Raw genomic sequence first — 21,048 nt, 5'->3', positions numbered from 1 at the left:
GATAGAATCTGTGGCGACAAACGCACACACGATCCCACAAATTCATACTCCTGCTCCCCAGGAGGTCTGAACACTACAATCTTCCTACGACAATCAATCACCGCATATCTAGAGAATAGCCAATCCATCCCTAGTATAACATCAAATCCGCACATGTCGTACACTGCTAGGTTCCCCGGTAGCAGCCTTCCCTAAATAACCACTGGGCAGTTTCCCAACATCTTACTACAGATCGTTACACTCCCAGTCGGTGTAGTCACAGGCAACCACTCATCCATCACTTGGGTTTCAACCCCACACAGTTTTACAAAACTCGCAGATATAAAAGAGTGGGTTGGTCCCGAATCAAATAAAACAATAGCTCTATTGGAAAGCAATAACATGGTACCTGTCACCACATTCCCAGCATGTTCCACATATGTTGGAGTAAGAGAGTACACCCTCGCCGGAGTCGTGTTTGCCTGATAGTTTTTCCGAGGCATCTGATTACTCCCACGGTTCTGGCTCTGTACAATCATATTGCTCCTCTGTGCCTAACAGTTTCGGGATATGTGGCCCGGTTTGCCACAGTTGTAGTAGTTACCCCAAAACGGCTGACATTCACTGTCATGCCATTTTCGGCACCTGGTGCATTGCACGGAAGATGGATCTCCCTGAGGACCCTACTGCTCGGTATTCTGGCGATAACCCAAACCATAGTTCTTCTTCTTCCACTATCCCTGTCGAGGACCAGTCTGAGAACCAGAAGGTACTGGCCTCTTCTTATGTTCCTGTACTACCTCATCCCCCTGAAGGTCAGCCTTAACTATGGTGGCTTTATCCACCAGAACAAAAAACTCTCAAATCTGTAGTATACCCACAAGCCTGCGAATGTCCTTCCTCAGACCCTTCTCGAACCTCCGGGTCTTCTCATATTCGTTCGAGATCAAATGTGGTGCAAAATTAGATAGCTCGATATATCTGGCAGCATATCTCTGCACCGTCAGGGTTCCCTGAGTCAGGCTCAAGAACTCATCAGCCTTTGCATCACGAGTGGAAGCCGGGAAGTATCTCTCGAAGAATACCTCCTTAAAATGGCTCCAAGTCATACTAGACGGACCCGCTCTTTGCTTTTCAAGCAAACTCACCGCCGTCCACCATCTTTTCGCTTCTCTTGCCAGCTGAAAGGTAGAATAGAGAACCTTGTGCTGGTCGGTGCAATGTAGAACTTCCAATATCTTCTCGGCCTTCTGTACCCAGTTCTTTGCTACTATTGGATCGGGTCCTCTTGTAAACGTCGGACGGTGCATTTGGGTGAACCTCTCTATGGTACAACCCGTAGCAGTAGGAGCATGCTCACGTCTCCTAACACTTCGCCCAATCTTCCACATAACCTGCCTTGTCAAACCTCAAGGCACAGAAGGAGACTCGTCACTCGCAGTCCCCTCTGAACCACTATCCAAATTGTTACCCTTGGGCTCCATTCTGAAAGTAAGATAGGAATCAGTTAGAATTCCTATATCATACACAGTTAACACAATTATTGAAAGGTAACCATGTTAACTACAACTCTCACGGGTCCAGGTTTGTCCCTTCCACACCGACACGAAACCATCAATGGTTTGCTGTAATTTTATTGAAATCATCATTCGAAGAAAAACACAGAACATCGCCCATGAGTCCCCGTCTAGCAACAAAACAATCCTGGACCTACTCTACCCATTTCCTACATCCTATACTCTGGTATATACACATAGCTACGTGTCACGAGCTAAGCTTGTTCAGGGCATTATGCTTGCCTGTGACCACTTATCTTGTGTGCTTAGGATGGGTTTCCATCATGTAAATACTAGTGTAGGGTTAATTTCTGCTAGTAGAGTCTTTGTAAGCCAAATAAGGCAGTATGACTCCTCAGTCACTTTGATGTTTCCTAGTGCCAGGATGATAATTACATAAAAACCTCTTTAGGGGAGGGTGAGTGTTCATCAATCATTGTAAAACTCACTAGCAATTGTCAACGTGCTTAGCCTACTTGCCTCTCTCGCTAAGTACAACATGTCAACGGAGGATTTGTTAATGAATTACGTTTGCTTCAATGTTTACTGCTTGGTTGCCACGACTTTCATGAATTGATTACTATTTCCACTGCTATCTGAATGAATGTTAATGAAAGTGCTTTGTGGATGAATGTTGGTAAACGATAGGCTGGCTAGTTAAGCAAGAGTGCTTTAGCTAGCGCCGCACGGCCCTTCACAATAGTGTGAAAAGAGGCGGACCGTGACATTTGGTATCAGAGCCAAGTCGGTGACACTTGGTGAGAGCCCAAGGTTGAGTTGCTACGTGAATTCGATTGCCTTCGTTGTTGGATTTGGGAAGCTTTGGTAAGTGACCATGGCACCAAACAATGCTGAGAGGATCAGCGTGCTGGAAGCACAGGTTGAGGAAACAACCAACACTATGGCCACGGAGGTGGCCCAGATGAGAGAACTTGTTGATGAAGTGATGGGATCACAAAAACGTCAAGCAGGTTTGATAGGCGACATGTCAAAGGACTTTCGTCACACTATGGAAACTTTGCAAGCCCGGATAGCAGATCTGGATGCAAAGATGAATGTGATGGTTCTTGCTATGGGGAACTCCAATACTCCGGGAGTTAGCAAGGCCAAGGTGCCAGAACCCAGGACGTATGGGGGTGCCCGAGATGCCAAGGAGTTAGAGAACTTCTTGTTTGATGTGGAGTAGTACTTTCACGTTGTGAGGATGGCCTCAGAACAGGCAAAGGTGGATACTGCGACCATGTACTTGGTTGGTGATGCCAAACTGTGGTGGCGTACCAAGTACAGAGAAATTGCAGATGGAAACTATGTAATTGATAGTTGGGCAGACTTGAGGAGAGAGCTCAAGGCCTAATTCTTTCCTGAGAACGTTGAGTATAATGCAAGGAGAAAACTGAGAGATCTCAAGCATACGGGGTCGATCAGCGAATATGTGAAACAATTTTCTGCTTTAATGTTGGATATTCGGGATATGTCGGAGAAGGACAAGTTGTTCTATTTTCTTGAGGGGATGAAACCGTGGGCAAGAACTGAACTTCATAGGCAAAGAGTTCAAGACTTGTCAACTGCACAAGCGGCTGCAGAGCGCTTGACAGACTATGCTGGTGATGAGACCGCTTCGTCCAAACGGTTTGGCGGAGAGGGAAACAGTGGAAAGTCTTTCAAGAATGGCAAACCCAAGAGTGGGGGAGCCGACTCTAAATCATCAACCTCACAGGAAGCTTCGTCCTCTCAAGGGTTCAACACACCCAATGGAAAGGGGAAGAGTAAAATTGAGTGTTTCTTGTGTCGAGGTCCTCATAGAGTTTTTGAGTGCCCTCACAAAGCATCACTTAATGCCTTACAGGCTTCCATTGTAGAACAGGCAGTGGAAGACGATGGGGAAGAGGATGATGCCCTGAGGGTGGGTTCAGTGCGGTTGGTGAACGCATTGGAAAAACAGGCAAAAACACCAAAAGTTACACGAGCAAAAGGGTTAATGTTTGTAGACTTGAGGATAAATGGGAAGAGTACTCGCGCTATGGTGGATACGAGAGCTACTCATAATTTTGTTTCGCAGTCGGAAGCATGGAGACTCAACTTATCCTTAGAGAAGGATACAGGACGCATGAAAGCAGTTAACTCTGTAGCCCAGCCTACTCTGGGAGTAGCCAAGCAAGTGGCTATAAAGCTTGGATAGTGGGAAGGTCATGCGAATTTCACAGCGGTGCCATTGGATTATTATCCAGTCATTCTAGGAATGGAGTTCCTAATGGGGACGAGGGCAGTGCTAATGCCTTCGGCTGGTTCCTTGTGTCTGATGGGAGATCACTCGTGCATGGTGCAAGTCATTGCAACGAAAGGAGACGACGGGAAGTCCCTTTCAGCTATACAACTCAATGAAGGATTGGGTAAGGGTGAGCAGACACGTCTAGCCACGGTGGTAGTAGACAAAGAAGTAGGCCAAGAGCTGGAGCCTACAACCATCTAAACGGTGTTGGATGAGTATAAGGAGGTGTTGCCGGATAAGCTGCCTCACAATTTGCCTTCACGACGGACTGTGGAGGATGAGATCGAGTTGTTATCAGGAGTGAAACCACTTGCTAAAGGGCCATGTTGGATTGCGCCTCGAGAGATAGTAGAGTTGGGTAAACAGCTTGATGAATTAGAAGCGGGATGTGTTCGCCCTTCCAAAACACCGTTGGGAGCATCGGTGTCGTTTCCGAGGAAACATGAAGAGCATCTACGGAAGGTGTTCGACAGGCTGAGGGGAAACAGTCTGGATGTGAAGAAGGAGAATTTCTCTTTCGCTCGGCGGAGCAACAAATTCCTTGGTCAAGTGGTTGAACAAGGTCGTATTCGGAGGGGTATGGAGAAGGTAAGGATGATTCAAGAACAGAAGATCCCCATGATAGTGAAGGAGTTGCGTTCCTTTCTTGACTTTACTAGATACTACAGGAAGTTCGTTAAGGGGTATTCGCGGAGAATGACTCCAATGACAGGACTACTGGGAAGGTATTATTGGCCGCACACGCGTGATGATGTGGTTGATTATACCAAAACTTGTCTCACTTGCCAACAAGACAAGGGGGAGCAGAAGAAGTATGGTACTTTCATAGCGGCACCAAAGTACTGTTCGGCAGAGGGGATGACACAATTGTTCCTTGTGACTGTTGTGAAACATTGGGGTGTTCCCCAAGTTATTATTTGTGACCAAGATTTAATGTTCACTGACAACTTCTTGACAGAGTTTTTCAGGATATTCAGGTCACATCTTGACATCTCTTCGAGTTATCACCAACCGACAGACGGACAGATGAAGAGATTCAGAGAGCTGCTAGATGAGTACTTGTGCCATTTTGTCAACGACAAATAGAAGAATGGCGTGCAACTACTTGATGTGGCTCCGTTCTGTGGCAATGCCCAAAGGCGCTCAACAACCAACAAGAGTCCTTTTGAGCTTGTTACAGGTCAGCTGCCATTGTTACCTCACATAGTGGGCGAGTCGTACAGACGAAAGAGTCCTAGGGCGTACATCTTCACCAGTGAAGGGAGACAGAATGCAGACTTTGCCCAAGCCTATCCGGAGAAAGCTTCTAAGCAGATGAAGAAGTGGGCAGATCAGGAGAGAAGACCACAGTTTCATGTCAACTACCTCAAGCCATTCAACGCCAACACCAACGACTTGAGCAGGAGTCAGTCAAACAGCGCAGAGTTGAAGATAGTGCAACTTGACAGACATGAAGTTGAAGAGATCCTTGCAGAAAGAAAGTTCATATCCTCAAGGAAGAAGCGGCAGAAGTTCCTAGTGAAGTGGAAGTGCCTTGATGACAAAGAAATCAGCTAGATTTCTGCGGAAGATTTGAAGCCATTCGTGGACAAAGTTGAAGTGTACCTACCGCCAAAAGTCTACGAGGACGTCGACCGCATAAGTGGGGGAGAATGTCACGAGCTAAGCTTGTTCAGGGCATTATGCTTGCCTGTGACCGCTTATCTCGTGTGCTTAGGATGGGTTTCCATCATGTAAATACTAGTGTAGGGTTAATTTCTGCTAGTAGAGTCTTTGTAAGCCAAATAAGGCAGTATGACTCCTCGGTCACTTTGATGTTCCTAGTGTCAGGATGATAATTACATAAAAACCTCTTTAGGGGAGGGTGAGTGTTCATCAATCATTGTAAAACTCACTAGCAATTGTCAACGTGCTTAGCCTACTTGCCTCCCTCGCTAAGTACAACATGTTAACGGAGGATTTGTTAATGAATTACGTTTGCTTCAATGTTTACTACTTGGTTGCCACGACTTTCATGAATTGATTACTATTTCTGCTGCTATCTGAATGAATGTTAATGAAAGTGCTTTGTGGATGAATGTTGGTAAACGATAGGCTGGCTAGTTAAGCAAGAGTGCTTTAGCTAGCGCCGCACGGCCCTTCACAACGGTGTGAAAAGAGGCGGACCGTGACACTACGCCTAACCAAGTCTATAAGACCTAACATCCTAGTTAGCTCTGATACCAAGGTGTCACTCCCCGAACCCACAGATGGGTCCCAGGTGTGATTTTAGTAACCTAACCTGTCTCTATATCATTTAAAACATACATGATACTACCCTGAATGAGGGTCCGACGCCGTGGGGTACACGTAAACCCTGTACACAATCACATACACATACCTATACATCAAATACGCAGCGGAAATATTTTTTCTAATACATACAACGTACCATATCAGAGTCTATACATGACTAGAATCTATGCTCCAAAATACAGTACATACCCCGGGTATCTACAAAACCCAACCATGACAACCCGGTTTCAAAATCAGTACTTACTCAAGTACTATACGTAGCTAACTGGCATCCACGCTCTTGAATGCTAGGACGCTAGTGACGGCTACTCGAAGGTCTTGAAAAATATTTGTATAATCGAGGTGAGACACTTCTCAGTAAGGAGGAAAACATGTTCTATCAGTGTGTGACATACAAGTGTTATTTCGACATAAAACATAACACGATACAGTTTCGGTATTTTCACAATCCAGTTCCAGTACATACGATACCAAATATATGGTCAGTGTCGTCACACTCAAGCACCCGATATCCTGTAATAACCGAAGCCACATAGCGATATCGTTGTTAATACGGTGTCCACTCACACCCATCGGTGACCAGCTAGAACAAATAGGTGATATTTCACACCCTCGGATATAGAGCCGGATACTCTTGCCCATGGTAATTAGTCGAGACATGGCGTTTGCCCACGATAATTAGCCGAGACGTGGCAAATTTCACAAAACCTGAAATAATTTTGGAACTCATGTTCCTATACCCATCAGCTTACGGTAATTAGCCGTTACAGCTATTTTACAAAATCTGGAACATTTTACATACAACAATTCATTCCAAACTTTGAGTATATAGCATTCATATTGTTTTCAATTCGAGAATATAGTTGAATACAAATACAGGTACGGTCATCTCATTACTACAGTTTTATACAACATACGATTTTCCAATAAAAATAGAGATGATATCTGAAACCCCCAAATTGTAAACCGAAAATCCCGTATTTTTACTCGATAGATTTTCCCAAATAAGTAGCCAAAACACACATACAATCGTAAACTACATGTTTACTGATTCCGATTTAAAAAATAACTGATATAAATAGAATCCCCTTACCTTAACTCGAAAACCAAAACACGAACTCAACGGCTCCAAAACAGCGAACCGAGTTACCAAAACCTAAACAACGAAGAACAATACTTCCTTACAATCCTATTCTCTACAGATCTACCGAGAAAACAGATTCAGAGCCTTACCTCGGTTTTTGGTCAAAACTCGAAAATCCTTGAAACGAATTTTTGATCCACTATAAACGTAGAGATTATCCTTTTGATCCACGTAGCAAGGTCGGATCGTTAATTCTAGCAATTGACGACCTGAAATCCTAGAGAGAGAGAGAGAGAGAGTATTCGAGTTCTAGAGAGAGAGAGGTTTTTGGTTTCTTCTTCATTAAGCAAAGCTAAAGATATTTATAAGCAAGTTGACCTGGCCAGACTCGTTGATGAGACGGCGTCCTAGTCAACGGGCCACAAAAGGAAGTTCGTCTACGCCAAGGTGGCCTCGTCAATGAGCCTGAGATTTCAGAATTTTTCAAAATCTTTCGGTATCTCCTCGTTGACGAGCTATTGAATCTTGTGGCCGAGCTAAACAAGAGGCCTTGTCGACGAGAAAGGAAGCCTCGTCGATGAGCCCTGCTGACTTTTACCTTTTAAATTTTCTTTCTCTTTTCTTATTTATTTAATACACTTATCTCGGGTCGGGTTCTTACAAAAGCTCACGGGTCTTTGCATTTTTACTGAGTTATTCAACCTAAGAAAGAACCCCAGTGATATATATACTTGAGCTTCATATTTCGATATTGTGTTTTTGATTGAAGTATATAGATTTCAATTGTACTAATCTACTCTTTTGAGTGTCATTGTACACCAAATTGTTTCTGGTTCATCTTATAGTTTTTGACGGTTCAAGGTTGGGTGAATCGTTGTACCGATCGTGGGGTATTGCTCGGTTTGTTTCGCCCGTAAAGGAATGCTATAGTGAAATCCTTAAGTGGTCTTGCCTAAAGCGAGGACGTAGGCTGGGGATAAGCCGAACCTTGTGAAAAACTTGGTCTCACTCTCTTTCCCTAAACTCTCTTTAATTTTCTACACATATATTACTGCGTGGTTGTTAATTTCAAATCTATAAATTGTGTGGATTGGGTATCAAATAAACCAAAAATTAATTTGACTTTGGGATTGTGGAAACCAAACGGGAGTATGTTGGTTGATCAATACTTTTTGCGGAAACCATAAGAGAGTACGTTGATTGATTAACACCTAAGACTCATTAATTGAAAGTTTATTTAAAATTTGAGTTTTGGAAGAGTGCTAGAATTTTCAATTGTGCTTAATTAAAAAAGGGCTTTTATCAAACTCTACTTTGAGTTACTCAATCGCTAAATCTTGGAAGCTTTGCTGAATTCATTCTTTAGTGTGAATTTTGTTTTGGTTATCTTGTTGAGAGGATTGAATTATTCAAAAGTTGAAAGCATTACATTGTGAATCATTGGTTTGTATTAATTGAATAAATTTATTGGTTGGGTGTTAATTGATATTACTGCAAGATCAAGCTGATTTACTCATTTTTATAGTTTTAAAAGTAAATATTGATTTTTAACATATATTGTAATTCAAATCATCCTTGTTTGAATACTTAACTTACAATAAGTTGTGAATCCATAAAAAGAGTTAAAAGAAACTTTTAAAACCCAATTCACCCCCCTTTTTGGGACTACACCTTAGTTTTTAAGACCCACCCTCATACAGTCCCTCATCAATGAGGACCAGGTGAGGACTACCCTTGTCTAAAACCTGTTTTCCTTTATTCGCAACAAACTTTACCTCCTTTTCAAACTCCTTATTATCAGACACAATGGTAGGATCCACCTCCTCATTTTTACTTGCACCTTCATTTAAACTCGTCCTTCCTTCCCACTTCCTTCCAAGCTTTGACTTCCCCTTTCTTCCTTTCAATCATCATCTCGTTCTTTATTAATTGGTTTCGCGTTGATACACCTACAAGCAACCTCTGTATGGCCCTGACAGAAACACTTTTTGCAATAAAAATCCCGCTTCTCATACACCACTTCCTGCCAGACATGATGTTTTTGACCTACCATCAATGGGAAGCCACGAATTGGCTCCTCCTGCAAATCCACTTCCACACAAATTCTCGCCCCCATAGCGCAAGTTCTATATAGTGTGGCATTATCCGTGCCAAGAAACTTTCCAAACCTTGTTGTAAGAATTTGCAGACAATCCAACCGATACAAAAACAGCGGCAAACCCGGTAGGAAGATCCATTTAGGAGCCATGGATGATTCTTTCTTGACATCAAAATCAATCATCCAGTTGAACAAGTGGAACTAACAACTAGTCACAACTTGTCCCTCCCTCGCCCATGTGTGTAAATAATCTTTCTCATTCTCCATGTGTAGCATTACGTGATATTCATCCATAAAGCTAATCATAGGAACTTCACTGAAACCCCACATCTTACTAATCTGAAATCGTAGCACATCTATTGACGGTCTCTTCGATAATAATTTTAGAATAAGTGCGAACTTCAGATTCTCAGTCGCTTTATCCATCTCAACATCCGAAAAGACGAAGCCTAATTCCCCATTGATGATCTCAGGTTTCCTTAATGGTAACCGAAATTTGGATTGAGGTACAAGTCTTTGAAGTACGTCTCTCACCCACAGTGCTGTTTTCTTTCTCAACCATCTTTCCATCCCGTACAGTATCCAACCCATCCACCTGGGACCTAGACTTGATAGCCCTCTTGTTCCCACCGGCGACAAGGGTCACCGGAGGGCCGCCCATGAAGGGCAAGGATGAAAAACCAAGTGTGCACTATAAAAAATGTGATTCGAAAAAATTGGGTTTATAGTTAAATCGAAAATCTGGTTTGTGGTTTTAGAATTTTTTTTTTTTTGGTTGAAAAATGTTTTGGGCTTGAAAACACTTTGAGGTTAAATCGTGAAATCCCTAATTGCAATAACAAAGAGAGAAAGAAGAAGAAATAACCAGGGAAGAAAATCCGTACCTTTGCTCGATGGTCGTCGGTTTTGGCTGTGCTAGACGGTGTCTGGGTACATCAGCTAAGCTTCCTTGTGACTTCGTCACTCTTCCTTTCAAGCTCTGTGCTGTAGAGGACGGGAGGAACCTTCTACAGGATCAGCTCTGTTCGTCGAGCTAAGCTCCGTTTGGCGATGACGAACACCCGCTGTCGCAATCGAGTGACAGATCTGGTTTGAGAGGCAAGTGGAAGTCGCAATAGTGCGCTGAAACTAGAGAGAGAGGGACTGATCTGATGAGTAAACTTTGAGACGAGGGAGATAGACTCTCAAAGTCAGTCTAGGGGTCACGTTGGAAAGAGAGGAACAGCCAGGGAGAGATGATGGACTAGTCGTCTAGACGGCAGAGCTCGCCAGGTGGGTCTGAGCTTTTGGCGCCCTAGATTTGGGATTGACAGAGCAGATTGGAGTGGGAATCTCAGTATTACAGTATTACTAGTCAAATAGTTAATGATATCCTCACTATTTGAAAACCCTAGTAACCACCCATTGGTTTTGTGAATTGGGATTTAGGGACATTGCGACAACTCGTGAAGCTGTCTTACCTAGCCTGTCGGGAGCCAAACTTAACAACGTTGCATGTGCCCATCTATGTGTGTAAAAGTAATACTCGAGTAATCTCAGGAGTCGGGGATTATCCCTGACACCTTCACATGCAGTTACACATCATTCTTCCAGCCCTACCCATGTTCAAAGCCATATATTTTTTCTTTCTTCCTGTGTTCACATTTGAATTATATCCAGTGTACTGCCACTGCATGATGCTACAGAGGAACCGAGGCCATACTCAATTCTTTTACGTCTTCCTTTCTTCAATGTTGCGTCCCCATCATGTGGTCTCCCATTCTGCCCTTTCCATTTTTCTTCTTTCCTTTTCCTTGTTTTTTGTATCCCCACATCCAGAGACTTCATCTTTCTTCCTCCCATTTTCTAAATTCTTTTCCCTTTTTATTGTTTTAAACTTTTCTTTCTACTATTGTTTTACTTCTCCCTCACCAGAATACCCCTTTTCCCACCTACACTTTCCACTAACTCTTCCGCATGTCTCCATGTTCAGAACCACTTCTTTCTTCTTCCTTTCTGCTGTGTCTTGGGTTTGGCTGGAGATAGGTGAGAGTCAACGTGGCTATGGCTGGTTGGAAGCAAAAATAATCATGACCACAGACACTGCTGGATGGTGAAGGTTGCACGATCTAACTAATTCAGGTTGTGTGTTTGTCAATGGTTGTGGTGACGGGGCTGTGAGCCGCCAGAAAGAATGACATGCGGCTAAGTCAGCTATAGTGGCGATGCTTGGATTGGTGATGAAAATGGGAGATTGGGGACCTTATATATTATAGGTGTTGCTGTATCTGTGTTGTGTTCTGTTCAACACTCCCAACATTATATAAGCTGGCTGATGGCCAGTCAGTTGAGCTTTCAAGTAGACTGCAAGATGGCATATTGATTCAATGGAGGCACTGATTGCCAATTTTATATTCTTTGATGCCTCCTGTTTTGGAGCCTCGGCTGGGACCTCAACTTCAAAAAATGCTTTTGTTTCTTCCCTTTGACGTGTTAATAAACTGGTCTCTGGATGTGGAATCCCAATGTTGCATTCTTTTTTGGGTGTGGGGAGGGTAGGTTTGGATCCTTTTTACACACCTTGTTAGCAGGAATTGGGGGAATTAGTTCCCATCCTCTTCCCATCTAATTGGATGATCCTGATGGTCTTTTGGTTGGCTCTATATTTAGAAGATTAAGGCTTCCCATTTAATTATTTTTAAAATCTTTTTCTAATTGGGTACAAAAACATTTTGCTAATTGGGAGATGCAGCTTGATAATTACACAGGCGAGCGGCTGGTTTCTATCCTTTTGTTAGCGTAGAAAGGCAGCCCGGTGCACAAAGCTCCCGCGTATGCGGGGTCAGGGGAAGGGGCGGACCACAATGGGTCTATAATACGCAGCCTTACCTTGCATTTTTGCAAGAGGCTGTTTCCACGCCTTGAACCCATGACCTCCAGGTCATACGGCGATATCTTTAAATCATTTTTTTTTTGCAATGCAGGATTTCTCCTATAGAAGAGGTGACTGGCTTATATTTGGCTCGGAAACTTGTGGGCTGCCACCTGAAGCACTGCTCGACTGCACAAATGAAACTACTGGCGGAGGCACCATTCGTATTCCAATGGTCGAAACTTACGTAAGATGTCTAAATTTATCTGTGAGTGTTGGCATTGCTGTTTATGAAGCTTCTAGACAGTTAAACTACGAGCAAGTTCAAGCCCCTTGTGATAATCATATAGATAGTGAAAAATCACTCATTGCCGAAGATATTTTTGCTTAATTTTCATTGGACATCACTAGATGTTAGGTGCATGTGTAATAATATCTTCATTTAATTTTTATAAAATGAACTAATTGTTTGCATTTTTCAGTTTCTCTCTTCTATGGGAAAAGTGTAAAATTATCTGTTAATGGAGTAACATACAGAGTAAAAGGTACGTCAGTACTCAGTAGCCTATGTCTGTGTGGTGCATTATTTTAAAACCGAAGCTGCACATTAAGTGAGATTGGTGTGTCTAGCAGGTAGCCAAACTGTGAGTTTTTTCCCATTTTAATTTTATTATTTAATAAAATATTAAATAATACTTTGTTTGGGAAAAAAATTCTCATTTTAAGACTTATGTAATCTCGTAGGACCATCCTGCGAGATTTAAATGGCGAGGGAATTCATGTGCTGATGCGTGGTGGTCAAATCTCGCAGGATGGTCCTGCGAGATTTGCAAGGACATTTGGCAGGGGCAGGGGAGACCATTGATCTCAGCAGCACCGCTGTTTAATGCCGCCTAAGGCCAGCTGCCTTCGTCACAGCATCCCTCTCTCTCTCTCTCTCTCTCTCTCTCTCTCTCTCTCTCGCGCACATGGCCGCGAGGATTGTGGCCTACATTCCAAGCTGCCATCGCTTATTCTTTTGGCTGCCCTGGGCTAGTCGCGGCCACCACCGCCAGCTGCTGGCTCCGTCACCTGTCATGGCCACCATCGCAACTCTCACAACCACCATCGCCTACTCTTCCGCACAGGTACACCCTCTTCTCCTTCTTGTTCTAATTTTTCCTCTTCTTCTAATTTCTGCTTCTTCTTCTTTAAATTTCTCTTCTAATTCTTCTGATTTTTTGCTTTCAAACTCAATTTGATTTCCAAACCCTAAACAGATTTTGACCTTAAAATGATCTTCCACTGAATTAGTTTTCAAACTCAAAATCAATTTTCAGCTGCAAACCAAATGTTAGATCCAAAATTATTATTATTATTTTTTTACTATAACATTTACAGCAGTTAGCCCAAGTTGTATTCACAAAATGATTTCACTCATGTGATTCAACCAAATGATTTTATGTATTGATCCCATAAATCTGAACACCTAGAATTCAACCAGAAATTTTTCAAGAACCTACTCCCAAACTATTTTTAGTCATTGAAATCAGTTTTGCAAAAGAATTTCTCAAAATGGTACTCAATTTCTATCTAACAAAGCATTTTCAATTGCAGGGGAAATGTTTTAGGCTATATTGGAAACATTCAATCAAGTGTGCAGCAAACTGAATATGATTTTTAGAGGTGATACTTCTTCAGCTGCTGTAAATGGATTTTTCCTCTGAAATTTAGCAACCTCCTTAGTCAGCCTCCATTTTGATCTCCTTAATACCAATTATGTAGTCCAGTTTCTTCCTCTTTCTAACTCTCAGCTGTTTCTTAATTTTTGGCAGATCAATGGTCTCCCCTGCCCCTGCCAAATTTCCACCTGAGCCAGATATACATTGATGAAATCATTTTTTTTTTTTTGCACTGTTTTTAGTTGCAGAGTTTAGACCTCGCCGTTGCCGCTGCCACCGCCACCATCTTCTCCAACGTTGAAGACAGATCGCCATTTCCAGCTCGGCGAGACATTCCGATCCTACCTCTTCATCGCTTACAGCTGCCGTCAGATTGCTGCGGATCTGCAAATCTGGGAGCTCATCTTGTCCGATTTGTGCCAGTAACAAACTAAATGCGTCGGGGGAGTTGGAAAAACACATCCATGCAAACGTCCATCATGCAAGATTTAAGCAAATCTCTTAAATCTCGCGGGACCATCCTGCGAGATTTGGCCGCCACACGTCAACACACGATTACCCTTGACCGTTTAAATCTCGCAGGACCATCCTGCGAGATTACGTAAGCCTTAAAATGAAAATTTTTTTCCCAAACAAAGTATTATTTAATATTTTATTAAATAATAAAATTAAAATGGGACAAAACTCCAAACTGTTAATGTCAAAATGGTTTTATTATTCGTGACATTGTTCCTATTATTTTAAGAATATTCTTGGAAAAAATTATGATAATAATTAGCATTAAATATAGTTTTCATATTATTATTGATATCTTGAGTCGAGAATATTAAAGATGGTGAGAGGGTTTGATTCAATTTATCGTAAAAATTTATTAATTTATTAATCTACTTTGTGATGAGGCTCCTTCCTAACTTTCCCATTAGAGGAACTTTGACGCAAGTGAAAAGGGATTAGGTTGATTTTTATATTTTTACGTATTTATTATAAAATAATTTATCATTTTATGATCACCCTCAATTTGTTTCATTTCTACTTTGTAAATTAGTCATGACTATGTGTCACGGGCTAAGCTTGTTTAGGGCATTATGCTTGCCTATGACCGCTTATCTCGTGTGTTTCCATCATGTAAATACTAGTGTAGGGTTATTTTCTAGTATTTATTTCATTGTAAGCCAAATAAGGCAGTATGACTCCTCGGTCACTTTGATGTTTCCTAGTGCTAGAGTGAGAATGGCCTAGAAAGCTCTTTAGGGGGAGGGTGAGTGTTCATCAATCATTGTAAAACTCACTAGCAATTGTCAACGTGCTTAGCCTACTTGCCTCCCTCGCTAAGTACAACATGTCAACGGAGGATTTGTCAATGAATTACGTTTGCTTCAATATTTATTGCTTGGTTGCCACGACTTTCATGAATTGATTATTATTTCTGCTGCTATCTGATTGAATGTTAATGAAAGTGCTTCGTGGATGAATGTTGGTAAACAAAAGGCTGACTAGTTAAGCAAGAGTGCTTTAGCTAGCGCCGCACGGCCCTTCACAACGGTGTGAAAAAGGCAGACCGTGACATTTGGTATCAGAGCCCAAGTCGGTGACACTTGGTGAGAGCCCAAGGTTGAGTTGCTACGTGAATTCGATTGCTTTCGTTGTTGGGTTTGGAAAGCTTTGGTAAGTGACCATGGCACCAAACACTGCTGAGAGGATCAGCGTGCTGGAAGCACAGGTTGAGGAAACAACCAATACTATGGCCGCGGAGGTGGCCCAGATGAGAGAACTTGTTGATGAAGTGAGGGGATCACAAAAACATCAAGCAGGTTTGATAGGCGACATGTCAGAGGACTTTCGCCACACTGTGGAAACTTTGCAAGCCCGGATGGCAGATCTGGATGCAAAGGTAAATGGGATGGTTCTTGCTATGGGGAACTCCAACACTCCGAGAGTTAGCAAGACCAAGGTGCTAGAACCCAGGACGTATGGGGGTGCCCGAGATGCCAAGGAGTTAGAGAACTTCTTGTTTGATGTGGAGCAGTACTTTCGCGTTGTGAGGATGGCCTCAGAACAGGCAAAGGTGGATACTGCGACCATGTACTTGGTTGGTGATGCCAAACTGTGGTGGCGTACCAAGTACCGAGAAATTGAAAATGGAAACTGTGTGATTGATAGTTGGGCAGACTTGAGGAGAGAGCTCAAGGCCCAATTCTTTCCTGAGAACGTTGAGTATAATGCAAGGAGAAAACTGAGAGATCTCAAGCATACGAGGTCAATCAGTGAATATGTGAAACAATTTTCTGCTTTAATGTTGGATATTCGGGATATGTCGGAGAAGGACAAGTTGTTCTATTTTCTTGAGGGGATGAAACCGTGGGCAAGAACTGAACTTCATAGGCAAAGGGTTCAAGACTTGTCAACCGCACAAGCGGCTGCAGAGCGCTTGACAGACTACGCTGGTGATGAGACCGCTTCGTCCAAAAGGTTTGGCGGAGTGGGAAACAGTGGAAAGTCTTTCAAGAATGGCAAATCCAAGAGTGGGGGAGCCGACTCTAAATCATCAACCTCATAGGAAGCTTCGTCATCTCAAGGGTTCAACACACCCAATGGAAAGGGGAAGAGTAAAATTGAGTGTTTCTTGTGTCGAGGTCCTCATAGAGTTTTTGAGTGCCCTCACAAAGCATCACTTAATGCCTTACAGGCTTCCATTGTAGAACAGGTAGTGGAAGATGATGGGGAAGAGGATGATGCCCCGAGGGTGGGTTTAGTGCGGTTGGTGAACGCATTGGAAAAGCAGGCAAAAACACCGAAAGTTACACGAGCAAAAGGGTTAATGTTTGTGGACTTGAGGATAAATGGGAAGAGTACTCGTGCTATGGTGGATACGGGAGCTACTCATAATTTTGTTTCGCAGTTGGAAGCAGGAAGACTCAACTTATCCTTAGAGAAGGATACAGGACGCGTGAAAGCAGTTAACTCTGTAGCTCAGCCTACTCTGGGAGTAGCTAAGCAAGTGGTTATAAAGCTTGGACAGTGGGAAGGTCATGCGAATTTCACAGTGGTGCCATTGGATGACTATCCAGTCATTCTAGGAATGAAGTTCCTAATGGGGACGAGAGCAGTGCTGATGCCTTCGGCTGGTTCCCTGTGTCTGATGGGAGATCACTCGTGCATGGTGCAAGTCGTTGCAACGAAAGGAGACGAAGGGAAGTCCCTTTGAGCCATACAACTCAATGAAGGATTGGGTAAGGGTGAGCAGACACGTCTAGCCACGGTGGTGGTAGACAAAGAAGTAGGCCAAGAGTTGGAGCCTATGACCATCCAAGCGGTGTTGGATGAGGATAAGGAGGTGTTGCCGAATAAGCTGCCTCAAAATTTGCCTTCACGACGGACTGTGGAGCAAGAGATCGAGTTGTTATCAGGAGTGAAACCACCTACTAAAGGCCCATGTCGGATTGCGCCTCGAGAGATAGTAGAGTTGGGGAAACAGCTTGATGAAGTGGAAGCGGGATGTGTTCGCCCTTCCAAAACACCGTTGGGAGCATCGGTGTCGTTTCAGAGGAAACATGAAGAGCATCTACGGAGGGTGTTCGACAGGCTGAAGGGAAACAGTCTGAATTTGAAGAAGGAGAATTTCTCTTTCGCTCGGCGGAGCAACAAATTCCTTGGTCAAGTGGTTGAACAAGGTCGTATCCGGAGGGGTATGGAGAAGGTAAGGATGATTCAAGAACGGAAGATCCTCACAACAGTGAAGGAGTTGCGTTCCTTTCTTGGCCTTACTAGTTACTGCAGGAAGTTCGTTGAGGGGTATTCGCGGAGAATGACTCCAATAACAGGACTATTAGGAAGGTATTATTGGCCGCACACGCGGGATAATGTGGTTGATTATACCAAAACTTTTCTCACTTGCCAACAAGACAAGGGGGAGCGGAAGAAGTATGGTACTTTCAGGGCCGCACCAAAGTACTGTTCGGCAGAAGAGACGACACAATTGTTCCCTGTGACTATTGTGAAACATTGGGGTTTTCCCCAAGTTATTATTTGTGACCAAGATTTAATGTTCACTGACAACTTCTTAACAAAGTTTTTCAGGATATTCAGGTCACATCTTGACATCTCTTCGAGTTCTCACTGACAGACAGACGGACAGATGAAGAGATTCAGAGAGCTGCTAGATGAGTACTTGTGCCATTTTGTCAATGACAATCAGAAGAATGGCGTGCAACTACTTCATGTGGCTCCGTTCTGTGGCAACGCCCAAAGGCGCTCAACTACCAACAAGAGCCCTATTGAGCTTGTTATAGACCAGCTGTCGCTGTTACCTCACACAGTGGGCGAGCCGTACAGACGAAAGAGTCCTAAGGCGTACATCTTCACCAGTGAAGGGAGACAGAATGCAGACTTTGCCCAAGTCTATCTGGAGAAAGCTTCTAAGCAGATGAAGAAATGGGCAGAACAGGAGAGAAGACCGCAGTTTCATGTCAATTGCCTCAAGCCATTCAACGCCAACCCCAACGACTTGAGCAGAAGTCAGTCAAACAGCGCAGAGTTGAAGATAGTGCAACCTGACAGACATGATGTTGAAGAGATCCTTGCAGACAGAAAGTTCCTATCCTCAAGGAAGAAGCGGCAGAAGTTCCTAGTGAAGTGGAAGTGCCTTGATGATAAAGAAATCAACTGGATTTCTGCGGAAGATTTGAATCCATTCGTGGACAAAGTTAAAGTGTACCTATTGCCAAAAGTCTACGAGGACGTCGACCGCATGAGTGGGGGAGAATGTCACGGGCTAAGCTTGTTCAGGGCATTATGCTTGCCTATGACCGCTTATCTCGTGTGTTTGGGATGGGTTTCCATCATGTAAATACTAGTGTAGGGTTATTTTCTAGTATTTATTTCATTGTAAGCCAAATAAGGCAGTATGACTCCTCGGTTACTTTGATGTTTCCTAGTGCTAGAGTGAGAATGACCTAAAAAGCTCTTTAGGGGGAGGGTGAGTGTTCATCAATCACTGTAAAACTCACTAGCAATTGTCAACGTACTTAGCCTACTTGCCTCCCTCGCTAAGTACAACATGTCAACGGAGGATTTGTCAATGAATTATGTTTGCTTCAATATTTACTGCTTGGTTGCCACGGCTTTCATGAATTGATTATTATTTCCGCTGCTATCTGATTGAATGTTAATGAAAGTGCTTCGTGGATGAATGTTGGTAAACAAAAGGCTGGCTAGTTAAGCAAGAGTGCTTTAGCTAGCGCCGCACGGCCCTTCACAACGGTGTGAAAAAGGCGGACCGTGACACTATGGCATCAAATAGTTTCTTAGGGGAGATGTGTTTTGTTTTATTTAAAAAGATACCGTACCATATAAGTATGTGACACTTAACACCATTTACATAACAATATATATATATATATATATTTTCAGTTTTTTCTTTGATGTGTAAAACATGTGTAGGCATGTAAGGGCTAAGGCCCTGTTTGATATTGTTGATGTTTTTTATTTCTGCATAGTAAAGAAATAAATTATAAAAAGCATTTGCTTAAGGGTCGTTTGGTATCACAGTTAAAAATTAGAGAAATAAAAATTAAAAATCAAAAATACTCTACCAATCTTATTATTATTATTATTATTATTATTATATTCTAATGGTCTACATATGATGAGATTTTCTAGCTACAGAAGATTATTGATAGTTCAAATCTTTGGGTGGTTGTGGGTCAGTTTGCAAGTATACTGATGATGATGATGATGATGATGATGATGATTGTGTTGTTGAAATGATGTCATAATCACATGGCAAGCACCCCATCTCTTTCCTTAATATACTGATGAAGATGATGATGATGATGATGTTGAAATGATTTCATAATCACATGGCAAGCACCCCATCACCCATTCAAACTTTTTTGTACACAGTGCCTCTCCTTCCCATTTCCTCTCCCCCCACTCTCAATTTCCGTTTTCATCCTGCTAAATCATTAAAATGTATTCAAAAAATAAGTTACTTCCGAATGTTTTTAATATAAGAATGATTGTGAGAATGCTTAAAAAAAAGGTTGTCCTTTTAATAAGAACCATAATGATTGAGACAACTTTTAAATTATATTGTGTTTGAGATATTAATTTCAGATTTTAGGTTTGTGAAATGCTTTTTTCTATATTAGTTTTAATAGGTTAATTATAATTAATTATACAAAAAATTATGTTTTTAGTATAAAGCAAGTAACAATGTGAAATATTTCATAAGTTCATAATAAAGAATAGATAACCAATAATTTTTCGTAAATTTCATCATAGGATGTTTATTCTGTTCTTATTACACGTTCAATCAGATAATTAGAAATACACACAAGGAGTAATTGTTCCTTTGATTTCTAAAATTTAAATTATATTCTATTTTATTTGATAGAATAACTATTCTATCGAGCGAATTCAAATTTGTATGAATTTAGACAAAGTTAAATATAATTTTATACTAAATAATGAATGAATTTATATAAATTAAAATTTTAAAATTTATACTCTTGAACAATAATAAGTTTAATCTTGCTTTAAAAAAATATTGTTTCACATTATTTTTCTATGTGCCACATTTTCCTAAACACGTAAAGTGTGTTTGTCTTTATGGAATTTATAATTCATCCATCTAAGTTTTAAAAAACAAAAAAAGAAAAAGAAAAATATTCAATATTTTAAAGTAAAAGTGGCATATTCATGACTTTGTTGTTACTACTATTAGTTTCACAAAAAAAATTAATAATAAATTGTGCATTATTTGCGGAGACGCGAGTAGAAGGTGGATAACCTTTATTTATGATTTATGTATGGTAGCCAAGTTTTACTCATTTATTACATAAAAAAAATATCTTTACTCATTTAATTTGTAAAGTATTGTCTAAAAATAAGTTTAACTAGCCTAATTCTGATTAATTAATATCATTATGAGGCGATAACTTTTTATTTGATGGACTCCGTATAAGATAATCTCTACATACATACTGGTATAGCATACATAGTACGATAAGTAACTAAATGGCTAGTTGGGTTATTATAATATTTATTATTGATCATTCTATCATTAACAAGAAACATATCCTAATATAGTTATATAGATATGTATATATAGAATTGTCTCCTCTACTCTTTGTCAATAATAGAATCTTTGACAAATGTTACTCATTGAATTATTACGAATGAGCTCTAATCACTGAATTACTTTTATAATAATATTATGTAAGAGTTTTTGTTCAATTGTCATGAACAATCGCCA

General features: G+C 41.6%; 1 protein-coding gene across 3 annotated transcripts in view; it reads left to right on the top strand.

Annotated features, from left to right (window-relative positions):
- LOC131165062 (uncharacterized) overlaps positions 1 to 19,881 on the top strand; it is a 35,338-nt gene extending 15,457 nt beyond the window's left edge. The window contains exons 7-10 of one of the 3 annotated variants that reach the window (XR_009139399.1): positions 12,245 to 12,379; positions 12,615 to 13,259; positions 13,729 to 13,797; positions 13,947 to 14,601. Coding sequence is in view for 2 of the 3 variants with exons in the window: in XM_058122717.1 (XP_057978700.1) it covers positions 12,245 to 12,379; positions 14,036 to 14,227 (327 nt within the window). In the remaining variant the exon portion in view is untranslated. Of the gene's footprint in view, positions 1 to 12,244; positions 12,380 to 12,614; positions 13,260 to 13,728; positions 13,798 to 13,946; positions 14,602 to 19,499 lie in introns of those variants that run through there. The other 2 variants (XM_058122718.1, XM_058122717.1) reach the window with 2 other exon arrangements.
- The last annotated feature ends 1,167 nt before the right edge of the window (positions 19,882 to 21,048 follow it).

Source organism: Malania oleifera, chromosome 9, assembly GCF_029873635.1.
Source record: "Malania oleifera isolate guangnan ecotype guangnan chromosome 9, ASM2987363v1, whole genome shotgun sequence".
NCBI classification, from domain to species: domain Eukaryota; kingdom Viridiplantae; phylum Streptophyta; class Magnoliopsida; order Santalales; family Ximeniaceae; genus Malania; species Malania oleifera.
This window is presented reverse-complemented; position numbering and strand designations above follow the sequence as displayed.